This window comes from Paramisgurnus dabryanus, chromosome 8, assembly GCF_030506205.2.
Source record: "Paramisgurnus dabryanus chromosome 8, PD_genome_1.1, whole genome shotgun sequence".
Classification (NCBI taxonomy): domain Eukaryota; kingdom Metazoa; phylum Chordata; class Actinopteri; order Cypriniformes; family Cobitidae; genus Paramisgurnus; species Paramisgurnus dabryanus.
Window position 1 is genome coordinate 15,974,416 of NC_133344.1, and position 11,464 is coordinate 15,985,879.

The 11,464-nt window shown below is 37.2% G+C and overlaps 1 protein-coding gene across 2 annotated transcripts; it reads left to right on the top strand.

Annotated features, from left to right (window-relative positions):
• The first annotated feature begins 11 nt into the window (after positions 1–11).
• Positions 12–11,209, top strand: ostn (osteocrin). 2 transcript variants are annotated; one of them, XM_065280071.1, is made up of 5 exons: positions 12–133; positions 5,692–5,790; positions 9,253–9,473; positions 10,593–10,694; positions 10,796–11,209. In XM_065280071.1, the coding sequence occupies exons 2-4, from the start codon at positions 5,692–5,694 to the stop codon at positions 10,672–10,674; spliced, it is 402 nt and encodes a 133-aa protein (XP_065136143.1). In that variant the 5' UTR covers positions 12–133; the 3' UTR covers positions 10,675–10,694; positions 10,796–11,209. The 2 variants fall into 2 exon arrangements, with proteins under 2 accessions (XP_065136143.1, XP_065136142.1); XM_065280070.2 differs by lacking the exon at positions 12–133 and adding an exon at positions 3,152–3,382.
• The last annotated feature ends 255 nt before the right edge of the window (positions 11,210–11,464 follow it).

The window sequence follows — 11,464 nt, forward strand, 5'->3', positions numbered from 1 at the left end:
GCTTTGACGCCATTCAACCGGGAAGTAGAGGGCTGTAGTCCAAAACCGGCCGTTCGCTGTAGGCTTTGAAAGGAGACTTCTGTTAAGAAAATATATCCCCTGGCGGTGAAGTTTGAGCTTTATCATTTTACAGGTATTATTTATGCTCTAACAGCAACATTACACACTAACTAAAGTTGGAAAAGATGGATCAGAAAGAACGTGACCATTAATAGGCTACATTAGATATGCATATTCATTCTTTTAAAATGATGTATTTTCCCAGTCATGCAATGGTTGGGATCGCTGTGAAAGCCATCATGTTCAAGAGAGCTTGGGGATCCTAACAGCTCGGTAAAGACATGACTGTCTTCCTCTTTTTAAAGAGCATTGTCATGGAGACGTTTCCGACACCACACAACGGTAAATGGCAGAGCAGCAGGAGATATTCGGTTGCACGCACACACGCAACGGCAAAGACTCACAATTAGAAAGATCCTCGTGTCATATCCACCTGGACGCAAGCACGCAGTCTCAACAAGAACCGTGCCAACAGATAGACTCGAAGATAACCGATCAAAAACACAGATACAATCTTGGACACACACATCTTCGTGTCTGATTATAGTTAAATAGGGTTGTGTTGAGTCTGGTCGCTATACACACAGATCGGTCCTCACCCTGAGGATTTTAGGGTAACGGAACTTTGCAGATCCACATCTCAATAAGTGTAGAAACAGGTTTCCTTTCTCACTCTTTTTGTTTCTCTTAGTCTCTTACCATTCTGCATTATGCATCGTCTTTGTTTTTCTCTCGTAGCCATATGAAAAAGATCTTTAATATCTCAAAAATATCCTAATATGTACCATTTAGGCACAGACATGTATACATTTGGTACCAATATGTAGCGGAGAGTGGGGCGCAACCTAATGCTTTTTGGTTTTGGCTCAATCATTCAAAAAATATTTGAGTTTGATTACTTATATTTTTTTACACAGGCAACACACACATCTCTGCTACAAATGAACATTTGAAGTTTGTTTCTAGTACTTACCATTCTTGGACAATTACACCAAACGTGACCGAAGTGCAAACGTTACAACTTACCCCATAGGTGGGGTTAATTGTAACAGACAGGGGGTTAGTTGTAACACTTGCTAAAAATTAAGTTTGCAGGCAAATATTTCAACACTAACGGTCTATATAATTGAAGTGGATATTGTTTATATATCTGTCTATAATAGACAGGTATCCACACTGTATTCATTCATCCAGCCCTTTTCTAACAATAGTTCAATTATAAATGGACATAAATGTCTAAATGTGTGAGAAAAAGCAGCACAGTTATGAAAAAAAATATATTTTTTATATGTGACCCAGTCTGTAATAACCATACTACAGTTCAAAAATCAAATTCTGAGATAATGAGCATCAAAGTAGGATTTTAGCCATTCATTTCATTATGATTTCAATCTTTGATGTGACTTTATTCAATCAATATTAAAGATATGAACAAAAATACATTTGACACATGATTTTTGATAAGACAGGCACATTTATTTTGTTGGCAGCCAGTAATCATTCATGTGTAGCCTATTTAAAACAACGGCAAGAATTATGCTAACGTTAGCGATTTTCATATCATAACTGCTGAGGGGTTAGTTGTAACACAGCGTTACAAATAACCCCACTGGGACAAAATATTTTCAAGCCCACCAAAAAAGTTGCTAAGAGCTACAGACATATTTCAAAACGATGCTATGTTTTAGTCAACAAGACACTGATTAAAATGATTGGAACTTAGAAACCGAAAAAAAACATATGATGAAAAACATTTACTTTCATGCCACCAAAACACTCGTTCATCAATAACTCTCTGAAAAAACATACATTTCCAATAATTTGTGGGAGATCGTCTTTTAGCAGCGTGAACAAAATCCCGGAAAAACAACAACCTTGTGCAACAATGTAAACAGTCCGTGTTACAGCTAACCCCGCGTTAGTTTTTGCCCCGCGCACCCCTACTTTTAAGGTAGGCCTACTATTATGAACAGTTGAGGTAATAATATGCACTCTTTGGTAGCAATATGCACCTAAGGATGACCCAAGTGACAGCTATGGAAAATTTTTCGACAGTGTAAGGTGTTTCTATAGCTCATTTGCAAAAGGTCATGGGTTCGATCCCATAAAATTTACCTTGAAGTCACTCTGGATAAAACCGTCTGCCAGTTCAGTTTCTGTGCAAAATAAGGCACACGGTTATTGATTTATTAGACCTGCACATCCATGCATTCATGCACGCTTTGTCTGATTGCGTCTCACCTTTACAGAGGAAAAGAGAGATGGGGGGTCATCGTAGGGTCTCTGTGGAAATTTTTCTATGGTGGACAGACTCTTTATTTAACAGTGGTAGTAAAGAGAGATGGCTTCTGTGTGTATGTGCGTGTGTGCAGATAAATATAGTGTGAGAAGACGAGACAGACTGCTGGGAAGCATAACCCAACCTAACCATCTCAGAGAGAAAAAGAGATTGAGATTAACTGTTTGCACAGTTAAGACTTGGTGAGTGAATTACAAAATAGTTACGGTTAATGACTTCAATTACTGTCATCGGCCTGGTCAGTTTGACGTGACAACACGCACGCTCAGTTATTGGCTCACGTACTGTGGGGTTTATTACACGGCCGCTTACAGTATAGGTAACACATGCACATGATTTGGCTTTGCATTGTAGTTATAAGCTATATGTTTTTTTCTCCTTGGGACAAATAGAAATATTTACAAGTGAGTCAATTGTTAAGATACAGATATCTTAAAGATCACTGTAAAGCATAGATCAGATTATAATAAGAAATGCTTGAATTCATTTCTAGTGAAATCCCAACTTTTATCTAAATCTGAGCACACTGAGATGAGATGTCACCTGGGAAGACATGTCGGATTACTTAAGACTTTGTTTTTAGGGGACAAATCCGAGCTGCAGGATTTGTTTTCATTTTTCTTAGAGAAACATGTATTAAAGAAGTCTCCTGTGAATTTTCTTTCCTATAGGATTGCAGTACAGACAAACGGAAGCAAAGGATACAAGTGAAAGACAGGTGACCCACGCACACATAGAGAGAACTTTGTCCATCTGATCCCAAGGGTTGCTATTAGTTTGTAATTGTAATGAGGATGAGAGAGGAGAGCAGCTCCAGGGTGAGCCGCAGTGGAAAACCATCACCAGTGGATGATGTCAGAGGAATCGCGACCACCGATTGGAGTGGAGATTCCCGGCGAGAGCCTATAAAACGGGGGAAAGACAACAGCAGGATCTAGCAAAGGCAGAGAACGTGAGAAATTCCAGGAACTGCAGTGTGTCCATCTGTCCGTCCCGTGTGACTGAAACTAAATCAGATTAAGGGTAAGGAACCTTGGAGAGAGAGAGAGAGAGAGAGAGAGAGAGCAAGTTCTACCTGCATGTTCCTACAGAGCTGTATGCATGTGTTTGGGTGGTAAGGTGACCCGGCAGGTGTCGGGATGTATTTGAAGGTTGATTGGGGTCACAAAAATGAACTCAAGCTGAGGTTTGGTATGGGTACAGGACTGTACGCTGGTTTCTGGATTGCGTGTTTAAGTTTTGGAAACATCCTCTTGCATGGTTGCAATAGTGACACAGAGGTGTGAAATCATGTCTGATATCAGAGAAGTGTTGAGAGTGTGTCTTTAAACGTGTGTTTGTGAGAGTGTCCAGTTAAGTGTACGTGGGCAATGGGAGATGGTCGGGGTTGTTTATTTTTGGGGACGGAAAATGCTAAAGTTAGCCCATGTTGCTGGACAATGCATTTCCCCAGTCGTGGGGCAGGAGAGAAACTCCTCGGCGCTCAGACCTGAAGTACCAGATATAGATACAAACACACTTGATCAAATGACTGATGTGAAAAGTTCAAAGAAAGCTTGAACCACAGAGTTCAATGCGATTTTTCAATTTGGTTTGATTTATGTAGCGTTTTTTACAGTTTGCATTGTTGATTTACAGAAAATAGATTTTACAACTAACAGTAGAGACATAAAGTAATGCAATAAAAATAGGGAAAAAGAAATGATAGAAAACAGGATAATTATTTAAAGAGAGATTTAATAATAGAGCAAAAAAAAACTGTTGACTGCTCAATGTTTAGATCTAAATTTGATAAACGTAATAAGAAGTTGATGTTAAAGCAGTTTTAAAAGTTTAAAAGAAACTTTGCACCCCTAGCATTCCTGAAAAAAGCAAAAAAATGCCTAAAAAGGACAAGAATTGTATCTTAAAACTGTTTACATCATTCAAATAACAAGAATTTCAGCTTTCCGAAGATATGTGACATGTTTAGGTTTTAGTTTTTGAGTTGTTGTATTTGATGACGTTTTCTGTCAAATAATGCAGTGTCCCTCCCACGGTATTTTAAGGGGGTTAAAGAGTTCGATAATGAGCTTTAAAGGAAGAAATTACAACATTATATTTTGCTACAAATATTGCATGTATTTAAAACTTACACTATTGTATTTTCTATTTATTATTATTTAAAATAAGTACAATTTTAAATCATTTATAAAAGCTCAGTGGTGAATGCATTATTTATTATTGTATCTTGGCATACCATAAATTATATGCATTTTATAATTTTTCCTTTTTTCTATCATTTTTTCCTCATATTTATACTGTTTGTCATAAAATTTATTTTATGTTAAACTTCACAACAATGCATAAGAAGTTGAATGAATTTACTGCAAGCTGATGCAATATTCACCTTATATGCATGGTGTTGTATGTAACTGAACTTTAGTTAAAGTCCTAATATCCTTAACTAATAAATATTTTACTAGATAGTAAATAAATAGCATTTATTTTATTAATATATTTCTAAAATAATTTAAGCTGAATTTTAATCGATTAAATAAATATTAACTAAAGCATCACCTTATTGTTGCTGGTGCCCTGTAATTCAACAAATCTGTCAGCAGATGGCAGTAACCTTTTATTATGCATAGGTACAATATAAACAAATCGAGTGTGAAATTAACTTTAAAAATTGCAAAGCGATCGAGAAGCAGGTGCCTATGTGTATAATATAATTACTGTAAATTCTATTTAAAAAGACAATACTGTTAAATATCTTCGTAGGAAATGTGAATCAAATGTACAGTCGGTCATACCTTAAGGATGTGTTTTTTGTGCAGTTGAGAGTGTGTTTTGGGGACACACAGGTAGGGGTGCAGGTCAGAGTGTGTGTTTGGGCTGAGTTCATGTGTTTGTGTTGAGGGTGTGTGTGTTAAAAGCATTCTCACGACTGCCGGACCGCCCAGTCAGAGTGTATTTTCACAGATGGAGTCTGAATGAATATAAACACCACCCTGTATCACAGTAATTCAACACGGTGCTGAAGCTGATGTGTGTGTGTGCTTGACTGATAATATACTAACTGTACAATTTACTTGTCTAGTAGCTGCACATGAATAAATGAATGCCCTATTTGCCCTATCTTATTTACCTTTTTGCTTTTGGCAGATGCTTCATAGCTTACGGTGCATTCAAGGTATGCATTTTTGTCAGTGTGTGTTCCCTGGGGTTCGAACCAATAACATTTGCGCTGCTAATGTAATCCTCTACCAGTTGAGCGTAGAAAAACCTTGTACCTGTTAGTAGGTATTCATGTTGCATTGTAGTCAATAATGATTTTGCTTGCATTGTAGATGTTGGGCTGTGGATGTGTGCTGCTCTCAGGTCTGTTAACGCTGACCTTGTTCCACTGCAGTACTGAAAGTCTTCATATACCCCAGGAAAGACCAGAGGTGAGTCCAGGTTATAGATAGTAAGGGAACAGACATACAGCACATATACATTACACACATATTGTAAGGAATAAATCACTAATATGTGACCCTGTCTGTGAAATCCACACAAAAAAAACAAAGCATTAAAGTTTGATTTGAGTCATTAATTTCACATTGATTTCAATCTTTGACATGACCTAATATCAATGTTATTTTCCACAGAATGTTTTATATAGGGTGATTTTAGAAACAGTAAGTCACAAAAAATGAGTTTTTACAGACTAGGTCACTTATTTCATATTTCTTATGAAGATGATTTACCTGTCTGTTCATCATAAAGGGTCACCTGATGTATCGCTCCTTCCGTCTCTCCATCTGAAAATAGAAGGAACAAACCTTAGCAGTGTGTCTTAAATTAAAAGTTACATTTGCATTTCATTCTTACCATTATGGTAATCAAATATTAATTCTTTTTTATAAAACAACACAAATGGTATTGTCAAACTACCATAAATATGCCTCAAAAGAAGTCCCTGTTACTGAGGTGCTATAATCATAGCATACATCAGGGGTCTTCAACTACTCTTCTTCTACCAGGGCCAGATTTGAAAATTGTAAATATGATGTTTACCCCTATTTTTAACTATTATATTTTTTACTTTGACCTATATATATATATTTATTTATTTATTATTATACTATATGTTATAACTATGTTGTTTTTTTATTTTTGTTACAGATCATAAATAAAAGTAACATGCATTTCGAAAAAAGATGCACACTTCTTGTATGCACATATATTGTATTACTAAAAACTCCTATTTTTTTTTTTTTTTTTTTTTTTTAACAATTGCAGTTTAACATTGCAGGAACCAAATTTTAATAGTTCATAGTTCAACTAGAAACATTGCACAAAAAGTGCAAGTGAAAATAATCAAGACATGTAGAGCTCTCAAACTTGTTTTGTTTATAACTGTTTAACGTTCATAAATTGTTACATTTTAAGTATTCACAACATATAGTCAGTCTTCTCCTAATGACTAAAATTGCACTTCATGTTTTCTTTTTTTAAAGATATGTAGGCTAAACCGCCTTTCAATTGTACACTACATCCAGACACGACGGTCGGAGTTCGCCCCCTAGTGGCAGTCGTAATGAAATTTCGGTTTAATCATAAATACAATCGGTACAAGAGTTGTTTGATGCCGCCATTTTAAACCATGCCAAGAAAATTGTTGGGGACGAGACTCCTATCCTGAAGGATAATTTTAAATTACTACCATCTGGAAAGAGATACAGGGTCTTGATGAGCAGGTCAAGTGGATTTAAACATTCATTTGTTCCCACTGCAATCAAAGCTTTAAACAGTGGGAAAATACTATGAACTGCCATTGTGTTTTTATGTATTTATTTTTTTATTAATTTTTTATGTGTTTTTAATGTATGCTGTATTATAAGGTATGTACTGACCTGCACGTTGTCCAAGACAAATTTCCCAGTGACGGGACTAATAAAGTATAAAGTACAGTAAAGTAAAGTAAAGTAAAATCCGTGTCAAGACAAACAGCCTTATTAATTTACTTATCAATCGTTTTTAAAGGATTAAAGTGTTACTGAAGTTAAACAAAAATTATTAATAATTTTCACCTTGCACACAGTGTTTTGATTGGAACACACTGAAATACATCACTTCCGGTCGGTGTGTCACATGGTTTAGTTGCACAAGTTTGTTTCTTTTATGCATCAAAGCTCAAATTGGATCCAATAATTACGCACCCGCAGATGGTTGGCATCCCAGGCAGCCCATTTCTGATTCTCTTTCCAGTTTTTCGGCCGTTTTTTATCATGTACAGTGGAAAGGTAAAAGTAATTACGCTGATTTTAAATCAGACAAAGACGACCGGCAGGCCGGATAAAGAAGATTGGAGGGCCGCATTGGGTTAATCATTTAAGTCGGTGTAAAGTCATTTTAGAGAGTTGTTTCTAAGCACATTATAAATGTTAGAAATGTATTGCTAAAATACGTCACAAAAACTGAAGTAGGTGGTACGGAATTGTGAAGTTACACCGTTAAACAGTTTTTCCACATTTCTGTGTTCAGGATTATTTGGGCAGGGCTAAAACAGTGGCTTGATGATGCACTGGAGCCACCAAGCATGGCCCCGCCTCTTAACACAATCACGAGCATCCACGATTCAGGATGTAATTGAAAGTAGAGAGAGACAGCAATTTCCTTTGAGTGGGCGTGGTTTCTGTCAGCAAACACGCCCACAGAGCTTGAGAGCAGAGAATCCTGCCAAATTTTTCCAAAATTTTCATTACTTATTTAATTTATTTGCCGTTTTTTTAATCATTCAAATTTGACTGTGTGGTTAATATCACATTTTCTGTGGTGTTACAAAATGATAACATATTTAACACAAGAATGGCACCAACTGATCAACCATCTAGACCAGCATGAGACTTTTAACTCTTTCCCTGCCTAAGACGAGATATCCTAAGAGAAAATGTTTTCCTGCCAATGACGTTTCCCGAGTTTTTACGCTTATCTATAAATCTGCTATTATCCACTAGGTTGTGCTGCTAGGACCCAGTTTATAAAAAACTGAAGCACCAACTAATTCATCAACATTGGAAACTCCATATATGTTTTGATCGTCTTTCTGAATCTGATCTCTACAAAAATGCAATTATTTCAGTTTTTTAGTATTTTTGAAGAAACCTACCCATATTCAGGGTTTCCCACAGCACTTTTCAGTTCGGGCGGCCCACCTAAGCTGGGAAACCCTAACACCTTAACAAGGTCGTCCCAAAAAAATTTTGCCGCACAAAAGGCCGTCAAGTGCATCTCGAAGAATAGCGAACAGGGCATGCGCACCACATGGCCGAAAATGAGAGGAAGACATGATCCGTCAATGTCTGGAGGATAACTAGCCAGTTGATAAAACATTTAATTCATTAATAATCTAGTATGTGTTCATTTTCTGTCATAGTTTCTTCAAAATTTAGTTTTATTTGAGTGTTTAAAAAAATATATTTTCATCATGACGCGTACGTCCCGCCCCTTTGATTGCCACGCCCCCGGCCCGCCCACACGCACAACCCTACCACCTTAACTAACAAATTTTCTGCGGGAAACTCTGCATATTTGAGAGGTGATTAAAAAAGAACAAATGAAGGATGAAACTTTTTTACTTTGTGTTTGTTTGTTTGAAAGCAGAGTGTCTGTTCTTTCTTTTCATATATTGTATGCTTATATATTTACTGTATAGAATAAAAAATTTCTTGGAAGGCACTTTGTGAAACTTTAATAAAAATCACAAAAAATACTGGCTGGAAACTTTTTTTAAAGGTTGGTTTTATCCAAAAAAATAATAGTGATAGGGACAAATGCAAAAAATATTATGATTTTTCTAAAAAATCTCAACAGAATATATAAATATTTAACTTAACACTTATTTCCGCCTCTTTCTGGTATAGTATGTGAGAACATCTGGCGTGGAAGACCGTCGTGTCCAGCGAGGTCAACCTGAGCAGAAGACCCCAGGAACCGTAAACGCAAAACTGCTCCTGTTCGACCAGCTGGTCCGGCTGGAAAACGATGTGATTGAGACCAAGAGAAAACGCAGTTTTCCCGGATCCAACACACCACTTGACCGGCTGTCCATCAGCACCATGGATCCCAAGAGCAACAAGCAGAGGTACAGTAGAAAAAGACATAAAGATATACATCAAGATAAATGTTTTGACATTGATATACACATACATACTTATCCAAAAAGACTTGAGCATTGGCAATAAAAGTTAGACTTGAATTCCCAGAAATCTAACACACTTGATCTAGAACTGAAGATGAACCATACATTCGATGCACAGTTTTTATTGGCTGCAGTCTGTCACGCACAGCTTGGTAGCATTGTATGTGCGTGTTTGTGAGTCTTTAAGTTCACTAAGTGCAAATTAATGTTTTGTCTGTAGCCCACAGTTTAAGTTACTTACATTACCAGGGTGGAGTCACAGAGTGCTGTGGATTGCGGTTTTGTCTGACATAACAAGCGTCCGATACCGATTTACGGTCAGGAACGGTCCAACTGTGATGACTGGAGCGTTAGACTTCCAGTCAATGATCAAAATGGGTCTCATTTTATCTCTGTGAATGATTTGATCTCCCCTGCTGGACAAAACACACTGTGGAACTCAGCATGGCCCGAGGCTCTTACAAAGTTCATATCCAAAGGATCTCAAGCACTCGATAACATCAGGATAGAAGCCAGAAACAACAGTATGAGCACTATGTAATGCATTATCAAATCTTAACACTTCGACTGTCATGGGTCCAGATAAACAAGCTCAGGAAACCCCCATGTGACTTTCCATTGATACTTAATAAACATTGTCTGCTTTGAACCCAGTGATTTTGTAACCCTAAGAATCGAACCTGTGACCTTTGCGTTGCTAACACAGGAAAAGGAAACTGGCACTCCTGTCAATTTCGTAAACATAAACACACAATTTTTTTGTACACTTTAACAAATGCAAAGGGTTATTTTCCTATGTTGGGTCAAAAACCAACTCGCTGGGTGGTTTCAACCCAAAATGCTGGGTTGTTTTAACCCATTGTTCAGTCTAATATAAACATTTTCTAGGTTTATTTAACCCAACGGCTGGGTTCGTCCATTTTTGACCCAACATTGGGTTGAAAATAACCCAGCATTTTTTTTGAGAATTACAAACATAAATTGAAATTCATGTTTTTGAGTTCATGAATATGCAATAACCCAAATCAATCAAGACTTCTTTCTTTGTGGTTATCCCTACAGGAAGGTTGAGTTGCCACGACGAAAAGTTAGCGTTCCAATCGATCGGATCGGAGTCGGCCGTCTTCCCAGCAGCCGAGGATAGACTCCGCCTCTGACAAACAGGTAGGTGAGATGAATGACCAGTTTTTCGGAGGGGTGTTGTATTTATTGTTAGTAAAGCCGTTTAAATGTAATTAGTAATCATGTAATCATCTTTTTTACAGATGAGGGATGTCGCAGGTAGAAGATACGCATGATAAAGCACACCAGCTATCACAAATCACTAACCATTGAACAATCTCCACAGGCTGACGCAAAATTATCTTACTCAATGATTACTTTAACTTTCAACTTTGACCACACGATGTCTGTTGTACTCCTAATCCTTTCATTTTTCCATTTAAACTTTATTTATCCAATGAAGTGATGTGTCCGTTCTACGTCCTTTATGATGTAATCAGAGCCATTTGCCAACCAGAGCAGAATCTGCTTATAGCTTTTATTGCACATGTCTTTATTTACTCTAATGCCCGGTGCTCGCTTTCTGTAATGTACTGTATTGTTGTTTTCTGACTTTGACTGGAGGTTGAACATGTGAGTTCAGCTTTGACAATAAAACCGACAAAATGTTTAACTTTTCTAAATGTTTCAACTGATTTTTTGATTAAAATTCACGAGTTCGCATTAACATGTAATCGATAGGGAATGAGATAAAGCATATTTGGCGTGCTGTCCGAGGAGAGGGCTCCGAGCTCGGAATTTTAGCCTGAACCCAGAGTACTCCCCTCTCTTTAACTGTGATAAATTAATCTAGATGAGAGTGAGGTGATGGGGTGGAGGAGGGATGCTGCAAAAAATCTGTCATGGGACAGAGGTGAGGGACTGCCATTTAT

Excerpts from the sequence above, each read along its gene's own strand:
- ostn (XM_065280071.1), top strand. The coding sequence starts at position 5,692 with ATGTTGGGCTGTGGATGTGTGCTGCTCTCAGGTCTGTTAACGCTGACC. Across the intron at positions 5,791-9,252 it reads TACCCCAGGAAAGACCAGAG|TATGTGAGAACATCTGGCGT; the intron begins GTGAGTCCAGGT and ends TTTCTGGTATAG. Across the intron at positions 9,474-10,592 it reads CCCAAGAGCAACAAGCAGAG|GAAGGTTGAGTTGCCACGAC; the intron begins GTACAGTAGAAA and ends TTATCCCTACAG.